This window comes from Muntiacus reevesi, chromosome 2 (genome assembly GCF_963930625.1).
Source record: "Muntiacus reevesi chromosome 2, mMunRee1.1, whole genome shotgun sequence".
NCBI classification, from domain to species: Eukaryota; Metazoa; Chordata; class Mammalia; order Artiodactyla; family Cervidae; genus Muntiacus; species Muntiacus reevesi.
In genome coordinates, this window is record NC_089250.1 from 172389366 (window position 1) to 172414081 (window position 24716).

The following is a 24716-nucleotide window of genomic DNA, read 5'->3' on the forward strand; positions in this document are numbered from 1 at the left end:
GTCGCGTCCCTGCTCTCAGGGTGCCTGCTCTGGGCCCCGCTTCATGCAGCTGAGCAGTGGAGGCAGCCCAGTGACACCGGTCTCCACAGCATGAGTCCCCCCCGCCCCGGGACCACGATGTGGCCCAGCCCCCTGGCCTCAGACCCCCTGCCCCGGCCCCCACCAGCACGGTGGCCTCCTGGGCCTCACGCCGGCCCGGCCACCCAGCGGGCCCAGAGCCCGAGCGGGGCCAGGCTCACCAGGGCTCTGGCCTCCCAGAAGCTGTGTGTGTCCGCGTGTGCCGGGCTCTGCGTCCACGTGCACGTGTGTGCGTACGTGTGATGGGGAAGGAGGCTGAAAGGACGTCCGCGGGCGCTGGCGGCCAGGACCCGGGCCCTCCCTGGGGGGCGAGGCTGCTCCGGCTCCCTGACCCGCGGGGCCGCTGGCCTCAGCGTTTGGGGCTTTGCGCTCCATGACGCGTCCGTGCCCAGCGTCGGGCCCAGAGCCCCCACAGGTGGACTTGTGAGTGGGGCGCAGGGGTGGCCTTCGCCCTCCACCCTGAGAGGCGGGTCTGGGCGGCAGTCTCGTGGGGGAGTGGGGACCAGTCCTCCAGAGCCCAGTCCCACGTGAGCGGCCAGAGCCCGGGGCCTCCAAGGAGGCCGTGTGTGCCCACCCGGGTCCTGGGCTCGAGGCGGGTGGGGGCTGGGCGCAACCAGGCCTCTCAGACCCGAGAGGAACATGGAACCTCGTCTGAGGTCTGGGCCTCTCCAGCTTCACTCCCTGCACCTGCAACGCTGCCCAGAGTGGGGCCCCTGGAGTGAGGCTGCTGTCCTTCCCCAGGTGGGTCAGGACGGGCCTCCCTGCAGAGTGGACCCCGGATGCCAGCGGCCATCCTCACACTGTGGGCACCGCGTTTAGATCCCGCGGGACGGGCTTCCTGTCCGAGCTGTCTCTGGCAACCCCTCACGCTGGCCCTGGGGCGTGCTGACTGCTGGAGGCGGACGGCGGCCACGGCCAGGCGGCCTCTTTGTGCCCCGGCCTTGTCCCCGATTTCACGCTATCACAGGGCCCGCATGTCTCCTGCGTGAGGTTGTCAGGGGATGAAAGCCCCGGCGCGGGGCGCACGGAGCCCACCCACCAGCCAGGCCCCGCAGCCAGCCTTCCCCTGCCCTGGCCCCCACCTAAGTGTCCGGAAGGGCCGGCCTGCAGCAGGGACCTGCGCTTTCTTCAGACCAGCTCCTTCCTCTTCCCCGAGCAAGAAGGAGACCCGTCCCTCAGTGGCTGAAACGGGCTGGAGGGGCTCGTCCGCCCTCTGTGGGGCTGGAGCCGGGGCGGGGCGGGCCCGGCCCGCGTTCTCTGGACACACGGCTCCATTTCGGGCAGTGGACGGACCCCAGCTTGGTGGAGCTGCGTCCAGCCCGTGGGCCGCAGAGTGCGGCTGGCCTCCCAGGGGGAGGCCGGCTGTCCTTCCTGCGGGTCCATGTCCGGGGGATGCGCCCGAGGTCCTGCCGGGCTGGGCGTCACAGCTTCAGGAAGCTGCTGTCTGGTAGCTTTCCATTTGAAGGCCAGTTTACTTTCCATTTGATGGGAAAAAAGTTAATCCCCAAAGGTCTTAGAAGCTGAGTGATCTGGGGTGAGGACGCTGTGGGCGCACCTCCCACACCCTTGACGGGGAGAGGCCTCCACCAGTGGCAGGCGGGCCCCACCGTGAGGGTGCTGGACCCCGTGGGCACCCGGCCCCTGTCCGCAGTGAGAGCATCCCCGCACACCGTGTCCTCAGGGTCACGCATGAGCAGAGAAGGCAGGAGGAAGGAGCCGGAGCGGCGCTGCCTCTGGGGCCAGACTGCTCGGGGGCTCATCTGGTTCGTTTGAGCACTTGCACCCTCGGCGGGGGGGGCAGTCACACCCCACCCCCCACCCCCGCCGAGCCTGAACCAGCCTCCCTCTGGTCTGACTGGCTCTCCTCGCTGCCAGAAGTCGGGATTAAACCTGCCCCACCCTCTGAGCACCCCGACACACCGGGACCCAGGACAGTGACCCTGCTTGCTCTCCCGAGGCCGCCGCCCAGGCCTGACAGGGCCCCATGCCCGGGCGCAGGCCTGGGGGGGGCGCTGAGGTCAGGAAGCACGGGGTGAATCTGTGCAGAGGCCGTGGTGCCCCCACGCCGGGGTCCAGGAGGGGCGCTGCTTGGCTGCTGGTCGCCTGGCTGTACCCAGCCGTCCCGGGGACCCGGGTGCTCCGCGGAGGCTCCCAGAAGCCGGGAACGTGGGGCCTGGGGGGTCTGGTTGCAGGAAGGGCGCCCCTGGCTCTAATACCCAGTCTGGTCAGGACAGGTCGGGGCGAAAGCGTCCTCTGAGCCCAGCCCCCTCGCGGGCGGCCCTGTGGGGCCCAGGGGCGGGATGAGCGCCCTGGTCTCGGCCTGCGTGGGGCCCCTACCAGGCTCCCCGCTCTGTTAGCTCCGTCACGGTCTCCCCAACACCCCCAGCCCCAGGCGTGCCCCCCCGGGCATGCTGTGTGTTCTGGACGCCAACCGCAGGTGCCCGCCTGCCTAACCTCTTCAGGTCCTTTGGAAACTTGGGGTGCAGAGGACCCCCTCCTGCGGTCCAGCGTGCTGGGTGCAGACAGAAGCAGGGTCTGCGGAATCAGCCATAACTGGTCTAAAACCTGGCAGGACGTCGTAAACAGACTGAGACGCTGTTTTAATACGCGCTGTCTCCTGGAGTGCACACACAGGAGAGCCTCGCCACTTTCCCCGAAGCTCAGCGCTCGCGGCGAGGAAACAGCTGCTGTGCCTCTGACCTGTGCACAGCAAAGCTCACTGCACACTCTTCCCAAAAGACGCTTCACGACCCAGAGCACAGAGCCCCCAGGTCAGGCCTTACTCTGAGCGGGACGCTCCTGACCAGCTCCTGGCTGACCCACCCTCGGGTGTGGGTCTGGCTGTCCACCCCTCGCCCCCTCCGTCTGACAGAGGTCAGAGCAGGTTCTGTAAGGCCACACTCACGGGCTCACCTCCTGGGGCCCGAGGGGCTCTGCCTGCACTGAAATTCGGACCCGGGGGGTGGGGGGCCGCGTTTGTGCCAGGGAAGGGGAGCGGGCCAGCCACACAGGAAGAACACCACAGGCTGCCTTTCCAGCCCCGCCGTCCTGGGGGCCCTCATGGCACCCATCCTCGGCAGCGGCTGCATCGCCAAATTCCAAGCAAAAAGCCCGGGGCCCCAAGTGCCAGTCAGACATCCCCACGGGGACAGACACGCGGGGGCCTCCGCGCGGCTACTGATAACGAGATAAACCTCAGATGGTTCTTCAAAAACAGCTTTTGGGGAATTTTTTTCTCCTTTGAAAAGAGGAAAATGCCTATGTAAGGGGAGCCGGAAAGGCCCTGCCCTGGGCTTTCTGCTCGAGCAGTCACGGCTGCGGCTGAAAGGGGCGGCCTGGGCGCCCTGAATGTGGGGGCGGCCGAGCGCGAGGGGCCGGCCAGGCAGATGTGTATCCGCTGGGAGCCCGTGCGAGGGGGAGCGATAAAGCGGTTTTTTTAAGAAGTTTGCAGCAGCCGCCTTTGGGCGAGGACTATGCGTTTCCTCTGAGTAAGCCGTCTGCCTGCCGGGCCTCCCCATTCATGGCTCTTAAGCCCCTTAGCACATTAGCATCTGGATGGCGCGGCCTCTTCGCGGGCTGGCGGGCGCGTCCAGGCTGGGTTGCTGGGGCCCTTGTTCTAATCCGGCCGTTTGAAGGCGGCCAGACTGATTTGTGACACATGAGTCCAAAAGCCACTTCGGGGGCTTGACCTGATTAGCTGTGTGCGCCCTGAATGCCAATGCCTGCCCCCCCGCAGTGCCGGCCACCCCGGCCCGAGCCTCGCGCTCCACCCCAAGGTGACCCCACGGGCTCCTCGGATGAAAGGGTTTCGTCAAGTCAACATCAGTTGTTCTGTTGCAGCAGTCTTTCTTCTTTATCTTTTTCATAAAAACCATGGAAAAAACAAAACAAAACCAGTTCCATTGAGGTATAACTTACACACAGAGCAAAACCCGGTTCTGGCCCCTGGCCCCCGCGGCCTCTCTGTGTGGACCCTGCGGACGGACAATTCCGAAGGGAGCTGCGTGGCCCCGGGTCCTCGCCAGCACATCTCCGAGCCTGGCCGTCGCTCAGCCCCTCCTGAGCGGTTCTTTCTCTCCACTGCACCTGGGTCTGGCCAGTGCTGCTCTGAACCCCTGGCCAGGCTCTGGCTTCGTCCTGACTTTGGGGAGGGACCCCGTTTACCTTCCTGCTGTGGCCTGTCCTTGCCCCACGCCCAGGGTGGGGCGGGACCAGGTGTACCTGCTGGGAGGCCGGGCCCCTCCCTTCCCCCACCCCCACCCGCCATGGCCTCTGCTTCCCTGCTGCCCTCTAGGTCCTGCCTGGCTGCCCTTCACCGTTGTGGCCGTGGGGCCCTCCTGGGCCTCTGGGTCCACAGAGTAGCCTGGACGGAGGGCAGAGGGGCCGGCCGGGCAGTTGGGAGGAGTGAGCCCCCAATCCAGCTGGACAGTGAGGGCAGAGGAACCGGGTCGGGCGGCCGGGTGGCAGGTTTCAGACCGAGTTCCTCCGTGTCTTTCCCAGACTCTCTGCACAAAGGCCACGATGCAGACTGTGCGGGCCGCGGACACCAATGAAGTTGTGAAGCTGATATTCCGCGAGTCAGACAACGACCGGAAGGTGAGCGCGGAGGGTGCGGCAGGCGCCCTGGGGAGGGCCCCCTGCTCTGACGCCCCCTCCTCCCGTGGCCCCGGCCTGGGGAGGGTCCCGCCTGCTCTGACCCCCGCACACCCCCTCGTGGCCCCGCCCTGGAGAGGGCCCCCTGCTCTGACCCCCGCACACCCCCTCGTGGCCCCACTCTGGGGAGGGCCCCCTGCTCTGACGCTCCCCCCTGCAACAGGTGATGCTCCAGCTAGAGAAGAAGCTCTTTGACTACTTCAACCAGGAGGTTTTCCGGGACGACAACGGCACTGCGGTGAGTCCCGCCACTGCTCCGGGCAGTGCTGACCCCGGGCCCCCCCTCACCCGTGGCTGGGCCCTGACTGGTGTGCCTCCCGCCTCTGGCCAGGCTGCAGCCGCCTGCCTCACTGTCTTTGACGGTCAGCATGGCCCTTGGCACTGGGGTCCCCCCAGGTGAGAGGCAGAGGGCTGACAGCTTTGGGTGCAGACCCTCTGTTCAGGGCCCACCCACTGAGGCCTGGGCTTCCTTTGGAAAGAGGAGAGACCATTTTGAGAATTTGAGGGGCATCCCGTGCCACCAACACCGGTGTGTGTGTGTGTGTGTAGTGAAGCTATACCGCGGTCCCCATTTTTAGCTCCCAGTTACCCCACCAAGACCACTGTGACCTCTCAGGGACGTCTTTATCCCAGAGGCCAGAGCCGTGCTGGGATTCAGGCCCTGTCTGTCCCTCTGCCCCGGCTCTGCCCTCCGTGCTCCGGGCGCCCTGGGCGGCCGGGCCACCTGCAGGGTCTGGGCGCCACCTCTGCGTTGCGTCTCCTCAGGCCCCGTGGGGACTCCGCGCCTCCCCGAGCAGGGTCCACCGTCTGCAGGTGCCCAGAGGAGGGCATGTCTGTCTGGATGGGGGCTGTCCAGCTGTCTGGCAGACCCTGCCAGTCTCGAGCCCCTGCACAGAGCCCCCCGCCCTGCCTGCCTGCCCGCCCGCCCCTGGGAAACCCCTGTCACCCGCCGTGACCCCTCACCTCTCCTGTCCTTTGGCTTTGGGGCCTGGACTCTCCACCACCTGAGTCTGCCGCACCCCCAGCCCCCACCCCTCCTCCCGGCCTCCTTCCTGCACCCCAGCCCCTCCGCCCCCTCCCAGCTTGGAGCTCAGCCAGGCCCAGTCACACGGCCATCCGCTCAGGCCCAGCTTTGAGCCCGACACGGGGGCCCTGCCCTCCTGCGAGCCCGCCTCCGCCGCTGCATGGTGCACCCCGGCCCCAGGCGCTCTCGAGCCGCCTCTGCCGCTTCCACCCGCCTGGTGTCCTTGGACACTCGGCCCACGGCCTGTGCACAGCTGGCTCCTTGGGGACCCTCAGGTCCCGGGGAGGTGGGCTCCTCCTATGTGCCACAGCATGAGGGGTGGGCAGAAGGAAGGCACCCCTGGGCCCAGAGCCCCCGCTGGCCTCCCTTACTGCCTGGGAAGCATGTCACAACCTGGAAACAGTAGACACCACCTTAGACGTAATTTTTATTTCCGTATTAATTTATTCTGTGAAACTGTGCTCTTTCAATGTGGAGGAAAATTAATTTGAATATCTGGGAGAAGTTTGAGTCTGCCCCTAAGATGAAAGGACGTGGTGGAGTCGAAGCAGAGATGAGGCCTCCCCGAGGGTTTCTGGGGGGCCCTGGGCCCCCTGGTCGGGTCAGGGAGCTCAGGGGTGGAGGTCTCATGCCTCCCAGTGAAGGGCCGGCTCCACGGTAACCGCGGCCCCCTGCAGGAGGCGGGTGTGCAAACCCCCAGGGCCTCCGGACAAGCTCTCACCTTCAGGGTGAGACGCCCACGAGGATGGATGTGCAGCTCAGCTGCGGTCCCGGGTCCATCGCATCCTTGATCAACCCCTGGTCTTGTTCCCGCCTGACAGAAATTTAATTCAAGCTGGCTCTGAAAATAATTATTGTATTTTAAGAGTAGTAATCATTGGCCGGGACATGATTGAATGTGTCCATGCCTATTGACTTTTTCTATGATTTATAGCTTTGTTTAGTCGATATTCCCATCGAAATTGTATAATTAATTATAAGTGTGGCTGTCAGGGCGGCAGGATGGAGTGCCCTGGTGAGGATTTGGAGAGATTAAATTCTCCACGGCTGTCCCAGGGCAGGCGCAGGAGTGTTCCCGGCGCTCGGCCCGTTGGATAGAGATGTTTTCTGTGTGTGTAGCACCTGCTCCGCTCCGCCGCATCGATTTTCCAGCCTCTTCCCTTCATCAGCGCCGCACCTCTGCAGCAGCAGAGAAAGGTGCACGGCCCGGACGGCGCCTGACAGATACGGCCGGCCGGCCGACCGCTTCATCATTGTCCACACACGCCCGCGCTGTTCCTCACTTTGTAATCAAGAAGAATGTTTAAGATACATGCGAAATTGGTTATCAGGCTGTGAAAAATCTCAAAGAGATACAGATTACCATTTCAACAGAAATGCAGTATCATCCCTGAAACGCGGTGTGCCGGCCTCCCGCAGCCGAGGCAGGGAGCCCCATGGGCCGCAGGGACACGGCGAGCAGGAAGCCCTCCATGGAAGTCGGCGTCCAAGAGGTCGGATCACGGAGTGCTTGATAAAAATTCTGAGGCTATAAAGCAAACAGGAAAGAATCAGAAACATAAACACCATACGCTGAAAAGTCCCGGCAGATGAAGACACATAAGCGGCTCTCGCAGCAGCCAGGGACGGGAGAGTCTGCCCCAGGGAGCAGAGTGTCCGGACGGACGGAGCGCCGGGCATGGGGCTCGTGCGGCAGGTCGTGGGCGGGACACGAGAGGGACGCTTGGAGCTGGCGGGGGTGGAAGGCGCGGTCCTCAGGAGCTCGGGGCGTCCCGAGCAGGACACCAAATGCCAAGACTGAGAGCAACCCCAGCGCCAGACCCCTCCACGGAAGGACGCTGGCGGCGGGCCTCCGGGGGCGATGAGCCAGCGATGCTGGCAGGCTCCGCGGGGGTCGGGGCCATCCTCCTCCTGAGCTGAGAAGGCCGAGCATTCACGCTTGGGAGGCTGTGGATGACAGGCCTGCCGCCGCCCTGTGGGGGTGCGTCCTGCGAGCATGCCGTGAGGGTGTCTGCAGGCACACGTGTGTGCAAACCTATGTGAGCCCAGAACTGGTCCAGGCCCCATGCCCATGCTTCGCCCTCCCTGGAGACTTGTTCCCCACCCCAGGCACCCTGAGACACCGACTCCGGAACCTTCCAGAGCTGTTTGGCCCCGGCTGCTCCCTAGAGCTGGGGGCAGGCGGCTGCTTGCGCCTGGGAGCTGAGGGGCTCTGGCCCCATGCCCCCACCCCCGCACAGCCCCTGCCATGTGCCTCCCCTGTCCCCCAAACCTCTCTGCACCCCACTTCTGGCCCTGCACTCCTAGGCCCCCAGCAGGGCCATGACGGGTGCTGAGTGGGGCGAGGCTTGCCACCGGTGCCTCTTAGCAGCAGACATGGGCTCATGGTGGCAGCCGTGGACCCAGCCTCCAGCCTCATCAGGCAGGGCCGGCGCTTGGTGGCCACTGGGATCAGGCGGCCGTGTCTGAAGCGTCCTGTTTGTGCAGAAGGAGCCTCGGTCCCCCCCCAACCCCTGTAATCACCCCCAGGAGCTCCTGCCGGGAGGTGTCTGGCCTGCTTCCCTCTGACCCACCCGAGGGGAGTGGCCCGACTGAGGGCTGGCTTGCTGCCCGCGGGCTTGGCAGGCGGCTCAGGTCGATCCTGGCTCCCAGGGTTGCTGGGCACATGGCCTGCGGATTGCAGGGCTGAGGTGGCGGGAGGAGAGGGGACCGTGTGACCGCAGGCCTGTGGGATGCCACACTCCCACATGCTGCCGAGGGCGTAAGTGGTGACCACGTGCCCAGGGCACGCGTGGCCGCAGGGCCTGCCTGCTGGAGGCGCAGTGCCCGTGGGTGTGGCTCTGAGGAGCCCATCAGGCCAGTGCCGTTTGCAGTCCTCCTGGTGAGGTCCGCGCTCAGGAGTGTGGCTCCACTGGGGCAGAACAGCATCCCCACTGCTGGCCTCTGCCTTCGGGCGAGGGCACCTCATAGCGACTCCAACGCGGCCGTGGCCGCACCCTGCGCGCTCAGCGGGGCGAGGCGGCCCTGGCTGGTCAGCACCGGGCCTCACCCCGGGGCCTGCAGGACTGTCCGGCCACACACCTGAGCAGCCCTCGCTCGGCCCAGGTGGTGTGCAGGGCAGGTGCCGGGGTCAGAAGTCACGGTGTCCCTGCTCAGGCTGCCCGGCGCCCCCAGGGATGCAAGCCCAAGGGACCCTTGTCTTCTTTCTTTTCCTCAGCTCTTAGAATTCGACAAAGAGCTGTCTGTGTTTAAGGACAGACTGTATGAACTGGACATCTCGTTCCCTCCCAGGTAAGGACCGCCCACTCGCTGGCGTGCAGGTAACCTCCCGTCCATGCTTCCCTGCCCCCCGTGCCTCCTCCCACCCCCTCCCAGCCTGCTCTCCTGGGTGCCGACACAGCCTCCCAGAGGAGCCTACGAGGGGCCGCTGAGGCAGCTCCAAGCTCTGGATCTTTCTGGGGCCATTGGGACGCAGGTGTTGGTTCTGTCTTTCTCGGGTACGTGAGCTTTTGTGGTGTTTTGCTCTGGTGTTTACAGAATTTTGAAATCCGCAACAATAGCAGCCTGCTCCTCCCTAACCTGCCCGGGGCCGCAGAGGGGCAGGGTGGGGGTGTGGGGAAGAGAGCCGGTTACAAAATGGCCCAGGGCACTTGGCCCGCTCAGCCACCCCAGGCCTATCTGGAGGACACGGACGCCCCCCACGGCTGCCCCCTCCGTCTCTGTCCTTTTACAGATTCCAAGTGGGAATTCTTACCCCTTGGGAGGAAATGGGCCTTGGGCAGGTTCAGGGAATCGTCCTCGGGGAGCAGGGCTGCTAGGAGCCGCTGCAGGTGGGGCTGAGAGCGCCGTCTGCCCCCACCAAGTCTGTGCCGGGTCTCGCGGGAGGTAAACACGTCAGATCTGCATCACAGGTCCTCCCGGACTCCCCGTGAAGCTCAGCCTTCTTCCCAAGTCTCACTCCAGAGGTCAGACGAGTCCACTGGACCCAGGACTCCCTGTGAGTCCAGACTGGCTGAGGTGGCTGGGCGCCTGCCGCTCACCGTCGGCACCCAGGCCAGTGGTTCAAGGTTCAGGGGCCAGAGAGGCAGGGATGTGGCCCCCGGGCGCCTGGCGGGTGCCCAGCTCCAATGCCCGGGAGCCGGTGACTCAGCAGCTGGGACCGAGCAGGCGGCCTCAGCAGCGTGTCCAGGAGCTGCCCCGCCGCGTCGTCCCCGGGCTGTAACGCTACTGAAACGACAGTGTGTGGTGACACATGCCGCCAAGGCCCGCTGGAAGCCACGGCCGTCCTGAGGGACTGGTTTCCCCTGCTTCCGGGGGTGGTGCAGGGGTCCCGGGCGTCTGTCCCACTTGATCAGGGTGCACACGGGCTGTGGCCCGGCCAGGAGGAGGACCTGTGGGCATCCGCGTCCCAAGCAGCCCGAGCAGGTGGCTGTCCGTGAGCTTCTCAAACCCTGCAGCCTGGACGCTCAGCCAGGCACAGAGCGCAGAAGGTGTGGGGGGACGGACCAGCCAGGAGCCCCAGGACCTTGTGGTCCACTCGGGTGGCCGAGCGACGAGCCCCCATCCCCCGGGCAGCAGAGAGGCATGTCAGGGCTGGGAGGGACCCGTCGGCCTGCACAGACCTCAGGGTTCAGCCAGGCCCCAGGGGTAAGCTCTGGGAAGGGGTGTGGCCCCCAGGTGGGGCGTGGCCTGGCTCGTGAGATCCTGTCGGATTGTTGGGGGTGGGGATGCTTTGGTGCCACGTGGAGGAACTCCCACATGGGAGGGCGGTGCCCGGGCTCTGGGCACCCTGAGGTCACCTGCCCTCCGGGTCTCACCTGCCTCGGCCTGACGGGCTCCTGCGGCAGGAGAACAGCCTGAGACGTCCTGCCCTCGTCCGGGAACCATGGACGTCCTGTGACCTGGCCGGCATGTCAGGGCCGTGCCAGCTCTCCAAGGACGGTGTCCCCTCCCTGCCAGCAGGTCTCGGCCAGAGACCTTTCTCTGGCTGGAGGTGGGGCCGCCCCCTGAGGGGAGGTGGTCTGGGAGGGGCAGGGGGCAGGGGCCACTGGGAGGCCCATCGGTCAAGGGGTCAGACTTTCTCCGTTTAACTGGGAAGTAGCATTTCAGGTTCTCTACGGTGGGAAAGGTCACGGTTTACAGATTAAGACGTGGACTCCCTGAGCTGAGGGTCCCTGCTCACAGCGCCTGACCTCCAGCCTGCATGCAAGGACCGAGTCTCCAAGGCAGGCCACCCACCCCCCGCCACCCCACAGCACAGGTCATCAACCCCTCCCTCACTTCCCAGGTCACGGCCCCTCCCCCATAGCCCAGCTCACAGCCCCTCCCCCACAGCCCAGGTCACAGCCCCTCCCCCACTGCTCAGATCACCCACCCCTCCCGCACTGCCCGGGTCATTCCCCCTTCCCCACCACCTTATCATCCCCTCCCCCACCACCCACCTTCCCTCCTCCAGTGCCTGGGTCACACTTTCACCCCACCATCCCGTTCATTTTGTTCCCTCATGTTTAAAACCATGTTCCTGACCCTTGGGTGGCACTCACAGCCCCGGGTCTGGAGAGCTGTCCCAACACTGGGAACGAGTCAGCAGAAGCAGCTGCGGGACGTGGTTAGAAACGGTGGCCACTTGGTACCCAGATGTGTTCTCTGACTACCGGAAAATAAGTGATCCCAGGAGAGCTGCCTGTGTGTGTGCAGGCGTGAGCTCCCGTGCACACGCGTGTAGGGTGTGTGCACAGAGGATCGTGCATGGGTGTATTCACTGCGTGCACTGTCAGCACGTGTGCCTGATGTGGCCCTGCATGGGTGTGAGTGCACGTGTGTGCAGGATATATGTGGCCGGGTTATAGACTAATCGCATGTCTTTGTGCAGTGCGTAGGTCTGCATGTGTGCATATGGTATCCGTAGTGCACGGGTGTGGGTGTATGTACATGGTGGGGATGCACATGTGTGTATGCAGACATGGTTACACAGGCACAGTTGTGGATATGTGGGTATGTGTGCAGGGGTGTATGCAGCGTGTCTTGTGGGTGTGGGGTGTGGGTTGTGTATGCACTTGTGCATGGGTACATGTATACATGGGCCTGTGTGTGGTATGTGCGTGTGAATACATGAGTGTGTACAGGTGTGCATTGCATAGGTGTGAGTGTGTGTGTGCATGAGCTCCATGTGCACATGTACATGGTATATTCACATATGAGCAGACAGGTATTGGCATGTGTGTAGATTTTTATGTGGGGGTGTGTGCATGATGTGTTCATGAGTTTTTGTGCATGTGGTACAAAACTCATGTGTGTATGTGTATACATGTGTGTTTCCTGGGTGTATGCATTCCCTGGGAGTGTTACCTGGGTGTATGGTTAGGGTGTGTACCTGGGTGGGTGTGTACCTGGGTGACTGTGTACCTGGGTGGCTGTGTACCTGGGTGGGTGTGTACGTGATGGGTGTGTACCTGGATGGGTGTGTACCTGGGTGGGTGTGTGCCTGGATGGGTGTGTACCTGGGTGGGTGTGTGCCTGGGTGGGTGTGTGCCTGGGTGGGTGTGTACGTGATGGGTGTGTACCTGGGTGGGTGTGTGCCTGGGTGGGTGTGTACGTGATGGGTGTGTACCTGGGTGGGTGTGTACCTGGTGGGTGTGTACGTGATGGGTGTGTACCCGGGTGGGTGTGTACCCGGGTGGGTGTGTACCCGGGTGGCTGTGTACCCGGGTGGGTGTGTACCCGGGTGGGTGTGTACTGGGTGGGTGTGTGCCTGGGTGGGTGTGTGCCTGGGTGGCTGTGTGCCTGGGTGGGTGTGTGCCTGGGTGGCTGTGTACCTGGGTGGGTGTGTACCGGGTGGGTGTGTACCTGGGTGGGTGTGTATGTGATGGCTGTGTACCTGGGTGGGTGTGTACCGGGTGGGTGTGTACCTGGGTGGGTGTGTACCTGGTGGGTGTGTACCTGGGTGGGTGTGTACCTGGGTGGGTGTGTATGTGATGGGTGTGTACCTGGGTGGGTGTGTATGTGATGGGTGTGTACCTGGTGGGTGTGTACCTGGGTGGGTGTGTACCTGGTGGGTGTGTACCTGGGTGGGTGTGTATGTGATGGGTGTGTACCTGGATGGGTGTGTACCTGGGTGGGTGTGTACCTGGTGGGTGTGTACCTGGGTGGGTGTGTACCTGGGTGGGTGTGTATGTGATGGGTGTGTACCTGGGTGGGTGTGTACCTGGGTGAGTGTGTACGTGATGGGTGTGTACCTGGGTGGGTGTGTACCCGGGTGGGTGTGTACCTGGGTGGCTGTGTACCTGGGTGGCTGTGTACCTGGGTGGGTGTGTACCTGGTGGGTGTGTACCTGGGTGGGTGTGTACCCGATGGGTGTGCTGCCAGGTGTGCAGGGATGTCCTCGGGCACATCTGCCAGCTCAGGGCGTCCTGGGCCCGGGCTCTACCATGCTGCCCTCTGTGGTTAAAAGGCAGAACCTCCTGGCTCTGTTGGTTCTGTTGTGGCTGAACCCCGGGGGATCTGTCCAGAAGCAGCACTGGCCAGGGAGGGAGACCACATCCAGATTTGTCCACGTGGCCTCAGTCACAGAGAAGGGCTGTGCTGGCTCCTCTCCACACTCCCCAGGCCTACATCATCCTCATGACTGTTCTGTGAAAACAGTTCTTCCTCTCACTTGGGCCAGGTGGTCAGGACAGAGGTTCATGGGCTCCGGGGCTGTGGGCTCTTGGCGTTTGTGGAGACGCCAGGTGCTCCACTGGCTGCCCAGCTTCAGCATCTCCTGGGGGCAGAGGCTGGTGGACAGTGTCCGCCTGAGAGACAGTGGCCACCTCAGGGCATCCAGCCTGTCAACCAGGGAATCATGCGCCATGGGCACTGCTGGTGCCAGCAGGCAGGAGCTGCTGAGACAGCAGGGGTACTGAGTGGCATTCTCTGGCTGGCATACCTGGTTTTCAGAGCCTCTCTACCTCTGCCCTCATCATCCCAGCAGTGAACACACCCCACATCACACTGTCATTGGCTTGCAAACAAGGATCAAAGTGTGAGTGAGAGAGCCTAGCGAGCTCTCCCACCGAGGCGCGGCAGCGGCTTCCCGTGACGTGGAAGGCTCTCCTCGCCCCCACGCAGCCATGCCCTGACCCCTGCCCTCGGGACAGCCCCTTCCAAACCTCCCTTCCCTGAGGTCTGAGGGTCCCACCTTCCACGTGCTCCCCACTCCTCCCACCGACTCCTAAACCGGGTCTCACAGGCTCGAGATCCAGTCCAGGAATCATTCCCGTGGCTTTGCCTGTGCGGTGTGGGGCGGGGCACTGTCTGTGTGGCCACGAGCACAGAGATTACCTTCCAGCTCCCAACAGAGTCTTGGGCCCCTGGGGGTCCACCCATCACAGCCAAGAACTCCCCAAACCTATAAGTAACCAAAACGCCTCCAAGAGTGGATAGATGTTTGCTGCTGAAACGGGTCTGGGAGCAAACAGGAAGCAGGGTCCCGGGCAGCTGGCTGCGGTCGGGTGCCCTGGCTGGGAGTGGGCTGCTGAGCCCCCTGTGGGGGGCTGTGCCCAGGTGTGTGCCTCGGGGCGACCGTGACCAACACACTGGGCAGACGCACACGTTCTGGCTCCGCCCAGGCAGAGTGTCTAACTCTCCACAGGGACTCATCCCTTCCCAAGTATGGATGAGTGCTCCACGTGGGGAGAGATGCTTTTACAGGACAAATTATTACGGAAAAAGCTCCAGGGTTCACTTTTGTGAAAAACAAAAGTGCGTTTAACACAGGGACAGCATGCATCGCACAGATGAGGCCCGCAGGGGCTGCCTCCCTGCAGCGGACAGGTCCACCTTTGTGTTAAAGGTTAGGGAGTGCTTCTTGGACTCCTCCGTGGCCCCTAATTCAGAGTTGGACCATGTGTAGATTCTTGTCTGTAATGATAAATATAAAATGGTGATTGAGGGCAGGAGAAGGGGACAACAGAGGATCAGATGGTTGGATGGCATCACTGACTCAATGGACATGGGTTTGGGTAAACTCCGGCAGTTGGCGATGGACAGGGAGGCCTGGTGTGCTGCGGTTTATGGGGTCACAAAGAGTCAGACGTGACTGAACGACTGAACTGAACTGAAAATGGTGATATTTGACCAAGAAGGCTGTGTGCCTGGCCTGGTGCTTAGGAGGGGACCAGGACGTTTGTCCCGCTGGTCCAGGCCTCCCACACACGGGGCACAGGACACATGCTGAGGGCAAAGGAACGGGTCAGCCAGCCGTCCACAGGCATCCTGAAGGTTTGTGCTTTAGGCTGCGTCCAGAAGCAAAGTCAAGTTGAGAAGACGAGCTGCGTACTTGGGGGGATTTATCTGAAGTGCTGGGAGGGAAGTGCGGGACTCGGTTCTGGAAGCCCCTGTCGCCTCTCTGTCCCCCGGACGGGCTGGGCCTTTCTGGGGCGCGGGCCCGCGGGCCTCCCCCCGTGGAGGAGGGGCTGGAGGGGGCCAGCGGCGGCTGCTGACGGCGCCTGTCCTGTGTCCCCAGCTACCCGTACAGTGAGGACTGCAGCCAGGGCCGGCAGTACATGAACACCCGCTGCCCCGCCTGGTGTGACCGCGTGCTCATGTCCCCGTCCGCCAAGGAGCTGATCCTCAGGGTGAGTGAGGCCGGAGGGCCGGCGGGGGGCGGGCTGGGGGGCGGCCGGCCTGGGGGCTCCCTCCTGCCGCCTGTAGTCCTCGGGCTGGGGTGCAGCCCAGGTTCTGGGGTCAAAACAGCGTAAACTGTCGGTCGCCAGGGCGTCAGCAGTCGTTTCAGTTTATTGCGTGCTCGGAGAAGTCAATGGGCTCTTGTCCTCGAAAGAGCTCCTGAGCTGTGAAGTTGTCCTGTTTCCTTAAGTTGTAAATCTGAGCTGAGTCACAGGAACGCCCGGGACTGGAGGCTGCTGCAGGCCTGGGGCGGAGCCGGGCACCAGCTCCTGTAGCCTCTCGATTCCTGGGGTTTCCAATACCCACGTTTAACACAAAAGGACTGCTCTCAAGAATCAATATCTGCACCGGTTTTGTCAACCCCATCAGTGAAAAAATACAATAATGAAGTGCATTGATTCATGAGGGCAGCAGTCCTGCCTCTGAGTGACGTGGGCAGCCAGTCAGGATGGGGCGGGTGGTCCCCTGACCTCAACCCAGGACGTCCAGGGCTCTGGTCAGCAGCCTGCATGGCCCCCGCGGTTACTCTGAGGAGTCCTGTCTGCCTCCGGGGCCCAGAGCCTCATCCAGAGACGCAGCCGGGAGGGCAGAGCTTCTGGGACCAGCCAGGTGCACGCCGACCCCCGCCAGCGGCCCGGCGGCCCCCCTACGGAAGATCTTGCTGGCCTTTCCGGGGAGGGCAGCCCTGGACGCCCTGCTATGAGCCAGCTCCCGGGGAGAGACCTCCTGAACTGCGCTGGGTGCACGGAGGCTGCATTGAGCGCGCTGTGACAGGGCCGGGGGGCTGGCTGGACAGCTGGTGGGCAGGCCCCCAGAGCCCAGCACGGAGGACGGGCCGTGGGCCCTCCCACGAGCAGCCTTCACAACGTAAGCCGCAAGGGACAGGCGGGCCCTGACCGCACAGACCTTGCACGCACCTGTGGCCTCAGACTCAGTCCCGCGCCCCCTGCCAGGCCTGCCCCCGGGTTCCGTGATGGGCCGAGAGGAAGCAGAGTGGACAGTGGACACGGTGGGCCACACCTGCCGGCTCTGAGTGCACTGGGCCAGCGGAGCCCCGAGCTGCGGCCAGAGCGGGCTCACTGGGGCAGAGAGGAGGTGAGGGTCATCTTCCAGGGAAAAGGCATCTTGCAGTGAAGTCACCAGGGCAGCCGGAGCGCCTGGTGTCGGGAGGCGCCCAGGGCTGCAGAGTCCAGGAAGGCGGACGGCAGGCGGCCACCTGCGAGTGGCCTCGTCTCCGCTCTCGGGCCGGAGGTTTGATGCTGCAGACTCGTGGGGACGGAGCCTGGCTGGGTGGCCCATCGTGGAGAGGACTCGGAGCCTTCCTGGCCAGGGGGGTCCCCGGCGGGCCCTCCCCTGGGGGCTCCCATGGTGGAGCGCGTCACCGGCCCAGCAGCCACCTCGCCGCAGCTTCCGCGGCATCATCCATCATGCCACGCTCGGTCAGCTCAGCGTCATGTCGGTTCTGCTTCCCGCCCCGAACTCGGAGGGGGCGGCTGCCGTGATGGATGCTCAGGGAGGTGTGAGGAGCCTGCTGTGATCTGTTTATCTGTCTCACGATTATGCACTTGGAAATCCACAATTTTATGCTGCCTTTGTAAATTACCACGCTGCGTTTGATGAATGCTTCCCACTCCAGGGAGGCGCTGTGGCCACCACGGGTGTGCGGGGGTCTGTTGTCGCAGTTCCTGGCAGGCGACCATGCTGGAAAGTAAAGCTGACCTTACACTTCCTACTGCATTAAGGATAATTCAGTTTATGGTCTCAGAGGCTTCAGCTGCGGCTGTGAAAGCCCTGCCCAGCTGGAGTCGGGACTGACCACCAGCAGCACGTCCTGGGTGGTGCCCGCAGGCTGGCGGCGGGGAGGTCTGAGCGCTCAGCCCTGTGTGTTCAGGGGTGTCTGTTCTCCTGTGAACAGGGAGTTCTGGGTCAAAAACAAATGCCAAGGGGGAAAACGGAGACCAGGTGGGACTCTCTGGTGCCAGGAACACACCTGGAAGGAAAGCTGCCATCTGACCTGATGGCCATGAGCAGAGGCCACGCCAGCCCCCAGGGAACGTTGCCTCCAGCCCCCAAGGAAGGTTGCCACCCTCCCGAGGCTGGAGCCCTCCCCCCCTGCGAGCAGGGGCCGAGTGCTGCCTCCGGCCACTCCCTCCCGGGGGCCAGCAGCTCACTGACAGTTCTGAGCTGGCTGGAGCCCCAGGGAGGAGCGGGCAGGGTGGCGGAGGGTGGCAGAGCCACCGGGGCTGTCCCTGCTGCTGCCCAGGAAGCCCCCCGCTTCTGCCTCCCACATCTCTCCCTCTGTTTGCTTTTCCCAGTCGGAGAGTGAGGAGAAGGTCGTCACCTACGACCACATCGGGCCCAATGTCTGCATGGGAGACCACAAGGTGACCGGGTGGTGCGGGGGCGTGGGGGGCGTGGGGGGCGGGGCAGTCGGGGTGCTCCTCCTGACCCCCTTCTCTGCCTCCTGGTCCGGCTTCACAGACGTGGCCGAGTCCGCCTGTGTTTGATTTTAATAGAGCACCAGCAGGTGCATAGGGGGTGGTGAGGCAGGTGGACAGGAAGGCAGGAGACGGGTCACAGCAGAACGAGACGGAGTTCGTGTCTGCCAGAGGACCGTGTCCCCTGGTCCCTCTGGAGGTGTTTCCGAGCCTGCACCCGAGCATCTTACTGGCCTCCGCCCCTGCCGCCGGGGTTGGAGGAGACGTCCGTGTCACCGCCCAGCCTCAGGGAATGCCCAACAACCGCCCGGTTGTTCCGGGACCAACCTTGGATGTGTGACTCTGCCTGGCCCCCAGCCTGCAGCCCCTCTGAGGGGCATGGGGCCACAGGTCCGGTGTCCCCGGCAGCCCGGGAGAGATGGTCACCGCTTCCCCTTCTCAGGCCGGCCGCCCACGTGACCCAGCGGCTGGATCCCTGGCCAGGCTCCGTCCTTCCCTGTGTTCTTGGGGCCTGAATCGTGGCTCTGAAATGAGCTTTTACACCGGTTTCTATGTGGAAATAATGCCGTCTCTATGGAGCACGAAGGCCCTCTGCCTCCCGCCTCGGGTCGCCCAGGGCCAGCTCCCCAGGACAGGGTCGGGCACTGGGCCCGCTGGCCGTGGACGGTCGGCCCTGACGGCCTCTCTTCTCCCCCGCAGCCCGTGTTCCTGGCCTTCCGCATCGCGCCCGGGGCAGGTAAACCTCACGCACGTGTGCACAAGTGTTGTGTGGTGCAGTGACGTGGTGGTAAATATGCCTCCTTCCCTCGAGTTCACCTTTCTGAGCTTTTCCCGGTGTGTGTGCCTCTGTAACCAACGCCTGATTCCACGGCAGGGAGGCGATGCCAGCGCCTCGAGGGGACCCCCGGCGAGACCCCCCCGTAGAACCAGGGCCCACGTCCTCCGACAGCTGCGTCCAGACCCGCCCGAGTGCCACCGCCAGACGGCCAGCCCCACACTCTGCTTCAGCCCCGGACGGCGCTCCGGACAAGCCTCACATACCTCACCGTCGTGTCTGTCCATGCGGCATCAAGTAGAAACATTGGGTTTTTTTTTTAACGAGTCACAGTCTTGTTGCCAAAACTCTAATAGACAGCAAAAAGATCTGTATTTTAGATGTCACGGTTTTCGATTTTTAATCATTGTCAGCGTGGAGGAGCTTCTCGGGCGCAGAAACCCCGCGGGGCTCAGAGTCACGCTGCAGCGGGGGCTGAGCGGGCGGCCAGGCTCCACGCCGGGGGCACGAGGCCCCCGCTTCCGCTCTGGAGGCCCCTCCCGTCGTCACTCTGGTGCCATGTTACATGGCTTCTGAGTCACACTGCAGCTGCTTTCCATTTATATATATATAAATATATATAAATATATACTTTTTAAAAATAATTTATAAACCTTACCAAAACTTACGCTAAATATACTTTCCAGTATGAATGCTTGAGTGTCCTATCAGCAGTAGAACTGAGTCTGGGAGCCGGCCGCCTGCACGCCCAAACACGGCTGTCAAGCCGGGACTGCTCCCGGCCGCGCGGTGGGGCTCGGGCGGCCCGCGGCGCTCACGCGCACAGTCAGACTCCTAGGCCTCCTTCTGTGTAATATCAAGAACTGAATGTGAAGTTTATAGCTAGCTCGGGTGTACCTTTCAAGAATTTTGTAAACCGTTTTGTCCGTCTTTTGTTACTGTTCTATGGTGCCAAGTATTCTACATAAAACAATAATATCATGGGAGAAATAAAACTAGCCTAGTCTGCTTCCGATAGAAACCGCTTTTAACATGGGCTGTATATAAACTATTAAGAGAAACAAACTGTACCCGTCCCCGGTTGCCGCGCCTCCCACGGCCCGCCGTGACCCTGCCGCACGTCCCTGCCCCCGACACCCAGCACGGCGGTCAGAGGTGGCGCCCGGCCCGAGGGGGAAACACAAATGACGTTTATTGATCTGTTTAACACTACAGAACCCCCGGGCTGGGTGCGGGCGCCGGGGCGATGCTTGCTTTAGGTGAATCACTACCGGCGCGAGCGGTTTGGCGTCCACCAGCCGAGTCTGCATCCTCGACAGAATGATGGGGGTGTGTGCCAAGCTGTGGTCACTCTGTCCACGTGCGCACGGCCGTTCCGGCATCCTCGACAGAATGATCGGGGTGTGTGTCAAGCTGTAGTCACTCTGTCCACGTGCCCACGGCTGCTCCGGCCCACGGTGATTTCTGTGTAGCAGGGTTTCAGCTGTTGGTCACTCTGGAGGCCTTTGGAAATGACCGCTCCGGTCCCTAAGCAATAAAATTGATTTTGGTGAAAACAACGTTTGATTGTGTTTCCTCCTCTGGCGCTCCGGGCCCTTTGCAGGCTGCAGTCCAGGTCACCTCGTCCGCGACCCAGGCTCCATGTCCTGTCGGATTCTGTCACAGAGCTGAGCCGTGACGGGGAAAAGAAAGAACGTCTTTTGGAATAGGTACCTGCTGGGATTTACCCCTCAGCATTTTTTAAACGAAATTACATAAATGCATTGCTTTCCTCAAAACTTTAAAACTGGAAAAGTCCTTTGCTCCCAACTTAGAGCTGAAAGAATAGTTTTTATGCACATAAAAATTTTTTAAAGTTCTCTCTTAAAAAGAAAACCAGTCAGTGGAAAGCATCTGTTTTTAAAATTGATGCAGTTGTGTGGAAAAAAAAAAAAAAAACTCAGCCTTTTACTCTTTTTAACATTTCCAGTAACGACTTCCAAGATAAATCTTACAGTAATATAACCCTTTATATTTAACTTTTAAAATTAACACCAGTCATGCCCATGAAGCTGCAACCACGGGGAGCATCCAGTCTGGGGAGGGGGGCAGGGGGGATTTTCCCGTGAAGCAGAGAGATCCAGGCTGTTCACCACAATCCTTGCCTCTGAGGTGGGGGTGAAGAACACGCCAGAGAGGAGAGCTTCCCTGCCTCTCCACAGTGGGGCCTGGGGGGTCTGGCCGGTGCGGGCACCCTGGGGTGCAAGCTGAGCTACCCCGGAGGGGGGATGGAGCTCAAGAGGCTGCCAGACATGCTTCCACTGCAAACCCCAGGGCCCCCAGAGAACTACGAGCTGCTGGCAGAATTCCTTTGGGCTTCTCTTTGTAGTCCTGTGAATTAAATCTCACTTTCTACCCATAAAATATCTTTGTAGTCCTTTGAATTAAGTCACACTTTCTACCCATAAAATATCTAAATAATAGCAGCAGATCAGCTATGGTGCTGATGAGTTTAAAACCTGATTTATTTCACCCAGTGTTGAGTTTAGCACGACTTCCGAAGTCTGCAGCTACTAAGGCTGGGCGGGTTGACTACATAATCAGACCAGAGCAGGTGGGCAGGAGCCGGGGCCCAGAGGCGACCTTCACCGACCCCCCACCCACCCAAAGCTACCGCCCGCGGTGGGGCGGGCACCGGGAATGTGTTTAAACATGCCCAAACTTCATCCATCGGAGCCGCGAAAGGAGGCCCCTAGCCCTGGGGCGGCCGGAGTGGGGCGGGGAACAAGAGGCCCTACCTGCTCCCTGCTCCGCCCCGCGCCGTCCGCTCTGCTCCAGCCCGCGGAGTCCGGCTCCTCGCGGCTCCCGGCACGGGAGCCCCTTCTCTCTGCGGACGGTCCGAGGGCCCGCGAGGCCGGGCCGCCTTCCCCGCGCGGGTCCTCTCGGCGCCCTCGCTTCTGCGAGCTGCTGCCGCCTGGGCGCCCGGAACGCGGGACCCCCGGCCTCCGTCGGGCCCGCTGCCGAGCCCGGCCCGCGCAAGCCCCAGGCGCCCTTCCCGCCGAAGGCGCGGGCCCGCGGGCCTGGACACTGGACAGCGGCCCGGCACGGTGTCCCCGGCAGGAGCGGAGGCCGCGCCGCCGCCTCGCCCGCGGCTTTCCGAATGGGAAGAAACAGGCGAAGGGCCTACGGAGCCGCAGCTCCGACGGGGACATGTTAAATAATTTATTGATTATACAAAGTGATTCCACCAGGGACGCGCGGCGCCGGCGGCCCCGATGCAGAGCCCGAGCCGGGCCGCCGTATAACTTACTCTGTAAAAATATATATACACACTGCGGCGCGGGCGGCTGGCGAGGGCGCCGGCCCGCGTCCGTACCCTGGTTGTCCGGCCCGGCCCCGCGCCCTCACGAGGCGTCCCCCGCGCCGCCACCGCACGGGCTGACCAGCGTCAAGTTCGGGGCTTTGTGCTTCTTGAGCAGCCGCGTGATTTTCTCGTCGTCCGAGTTGGGGTCCAGGGGCCGGTTGTACTCGTCGTCGTCGTCCTCCGCGTCCGAGCCGCCCACCTTCAGCTTCTCGGCGTCCGAGTCCTGCTTCTTCTTGGCCGACGCCATCTCCGCCGCGTGCCGCTTGCGCCACTTGGTCCGGCGGTTCTGGAACCACACCTGGGGTGGAGGGCGCCCATCACGCGGGGTCTCCCGGAGCAGCCGCCGGCGGCAGTTCGGCCCCTCGGCGGCCTGGGCCAGCCGCTGGCGCCCGCGCGGACGCCGAGGCCCGCCCCAGGCTGCCCCTCCGCTCCGGCCCCGGCCACAGCGCGGCCGCTCGCGCGCCTTTCGCAGGACGCGGGGGAGCGAGCGGGCTGCGGCGAAGCGAGCCCCGCGCGACGCCGCCTCACCTTGACCTGGCTCTCAGTCATGCCCAGGGAGTAGGCGAGGCGCGCACGCTCGGGCCCCGCCAGGTACTTCGTCTGCTCGAAAGTCTTCTCCAGCGCGAAGATCTGCTGGCCCGAGAAGGTCGGCCGCGAGTGCTTCTTCTTGCCGTCCTTGTCCAGGACCCCGCCGGCCTGGGCTGCAGAGGGGGCTCGGTGAGTGCGGCCAGCGGTCCCGCCCGCGCCCGCCCCACGCCGAACCCGCGCGCGGGCCACTTACCCGGGCCGGTCAGGCGAGGATCCCTCCAGGGTGAGCCCTGCACCACTCCGGGCCAAAAGATAGGCGGGCGCCCGGGAAGCTCGGCCAGGGGCTTGGGATAGCCGCGCGCCACGGCGGCCGCGGGCCCGAAGTAGACGCCAGCTGACGAGGCCAGCCCGTTGAGCCGGGGCAAGCCGCCCAGAAGGCCGCCGCCCGCCGCGCCCACCGGCCTCCCCAGGATGTCGCTGATGCCGTGCGGGGTGCCAAGCGGCAGCTGCGCGCCCAGGCCGCCCAGCGCGGGCGCCTTGAAGCCGGCCGGGCCCTGCAGCGCATATGGGAACAGCGACGTCTTCATCTCGGCCATGTTGTGCAGCGCGGCCAGCGGGGCGCTGCTCAGCACGAACGCGCCCGGGCGGTTAGCGTCCATGGGCGCCGCCGCCGCCGGCCCGGGCGCCCATCCGGGCCCCGCCGCCGCCGCCGCCGCCCGCCGGCCCGGGAAGTTTGCGCGCGGCCCGGGCGGGCGCCGGGCGAGGGCGCCGACGGCGCGGAGGGCGGGCTCGAGGGCGGGTGGCGGCTCCGGCGCAGGGCGGGCGGTGGCGGGGGCGCTCCGGGAGGCGGCGGCGGCGGCAGCCCCGGGGCCGGTCGGAGCGGCGCCGCGCGGGCCGGACGCGCTGATAACCGCGGGGCCCTGGCGCGGCGCGCGCGCTGATTGGCTGTGGGCGCCCGCGGCCCGGCCATTGGCCAGCGCCCGCCGTCCGCGCGCCCCCGCCGCGCACTCCATGAAGCGCCCATTAGCGCGGCGGGTCCCTCCCGGGCCGTAAATTTGCCCCCTGATTTATCTCCCCGGGGACGAAATAAATCCCGTTGGATGGGAGTTTAGTTAGGCAAAGGTTTTAATGGGAAATCAGGAAAAAATACGAGAGCATATTTTATCACCGAGAGAATGCAGATTTGAGGATCCACTCGGCACACGCGGTGCGCCCTGTTCGGAGCAGAGGCGCCGGTGGGAGGGCGCGGGGAACCGGCAGGCACTCCCGGGGTCACGGTCCCAGGTTTGAGGGAGGACCGAGAACGTTTGCGAGAACCTCCTGCTCCGGGATGCAGAGGGCGCGAGAAGCGGGACGTCAGCGCCCACGGGCCGAAGGTTAGACTTGGCCCGCGAGAATCCGCTCTGTTTCCCAACCCAGTGGCTGGCGCCTCGGCGAGGCCTGCCCCGGGGCCTCCGGGTCGCGTGTGGTGTGTATGGGGACCGGGTCCCCGTCCACTCCCGGCCCGCGGGGCTGTACTCGGCTGGGTTGGTATATTTCCCGGTCGTGCGGTCGCACTCACTCCTGGGAGGCAACCTGAACCCGGAGCTCGGGCCTGGACGCCGCGCGGGACCTTACGTGCAGCCGCTCCCTCGCAAAGCGCGGCCGTAGCCTGGGGTCGGGGACCCTGGCAGACTGAGCGGGGCGTGTGGGGCCGCGGGCAGAAGCGCGGCCTTTTGACGGGCACGCCGGGCGCGTGGTGTCGTCCTCGGGGTGAGCACTCCTCCCACCCTGTAGATGGTTGTGCGGATTCAAATACGATCGCAGTAAACTGCGAGCGCCGGCGGAGAGCAGGCGCCGAGTACAATCGTGGACGTTGCCTCCTAGGTTCTCTTGGGTGGTGTCACATATTAAGTGACGGTTATTACTATTATTCACTGCCCGTTGGGAACGTAACGGGAACGCGTACCAACTGACGGCCGCTGTTTCGTGTCCGGGGCTGGGGCGGGTAGGGAGCGGTGTCTGCCAGCCGCCCTCTCTCGGGCCTGGTGCAGCCGGTTAGCAACGACTTTCCCGTTTCACCCGGGCCGCCAGGATTTCGGTGGCGCAGACGAGAGCAGCCCTCTCGGCTCTGGGCGGGGACCCAGCGTCCCCTGGTACCGAGATCTCCAGGGGTCTCTTTTCGTTTTGTGCAGTTCTACGGATGTGGTGCTGCAAGTCCCTACGCCAGATCGC

General features: G+C 63.7%; 2 protein-coding genes across 3 annotated transcripts in view; one reads left to right on the plus strand and one right to left on the minus strand.

Annotated features, from left to right (window-relative positions):
• Window positions 1-20190, plus strand: part of INPP5A (inositol polyphosphate-5-phosphatase A) — a 152423-nt gene extending 132233 nt beyond the window's left edge. Inside the window, exons 10-16 of one of the 2 annotated variants that reach the window (XM_065923591.1) lie at window positions 4579-4674; window positions 4895-4969; window positions 8973-9046; window positions 15258-15369; window positions 17734-17802; window positions 18556-18643; window positions 18731-20190. In XM_065923591.1, coding sequence (XP_065779663.1) covers window positions 4579-4674; window positions 4895-4969; window positions 8973-9046; window positions 15258-15369; window positions 17734-17802; window positions 18556-18636 — 507 coding nt within the window. In that variant the 3' untranslated portion in view covers window positions 18637-18643; window positions 18731-20190. The remainder of the gene's footprint in view (window positions 1-4578; window positions 4675-4894; window positions 4970-8972; window positions 9047-15257; window positions 15370-17733; window positions 17803-18555; window positions 18644-18730) is intronic. The other variant, XM_065923590.1, reaches the window with a different exon arrangement.
• Window positions 20191-22014: 1824 nt separating this feature from the next.
• NKX6-2 (NK6 homeobox 2) lies at window positions 22015-23161 on the minus strand. The gene is made up of 3 exons (XM_065919234.1): window positions 22756-23161; window positions 22503-22675; window positions 22015-22272 (listed from the first exon to the last, which is right to left on the minus strand). The coding sequence occupies exons 1-3, from the start codon at window positions 23159-23161 to the stop codon at window positions 22015-22017; spliced, it is 837 nt and encodes a 278-aa protein (XP_065775306.1).
• Window positions 23162-24716: the final 1555 nt, after the last annotated feature.

Bases quoted from the DNA above. Each gene is read 5' to 3' on its own strand.
- NKX6-2 (XM_065919234.1), bottom strand. From the start codon at position 23,161: ATGGACGCTAACCGCCCGGGCGCGTTCGTGCTGAGCAGCGCCCCGCTG. The intron at 22,676-22,755 runs GTAAGTGGCCCG...CCCCCTCTGCAG, and splicing joins TCCTCGCCTGACCGGCCCGG to CCCAGGCCGGCGGGGTCCTG. The intron at 22,273-22,502 runs GTGAGGCGGCGT...CCTCCACCCCAG, and splicing joins TGACTGAGAGCCAGGTCAAG to GTGTGGTTCCAGAACCGCCG.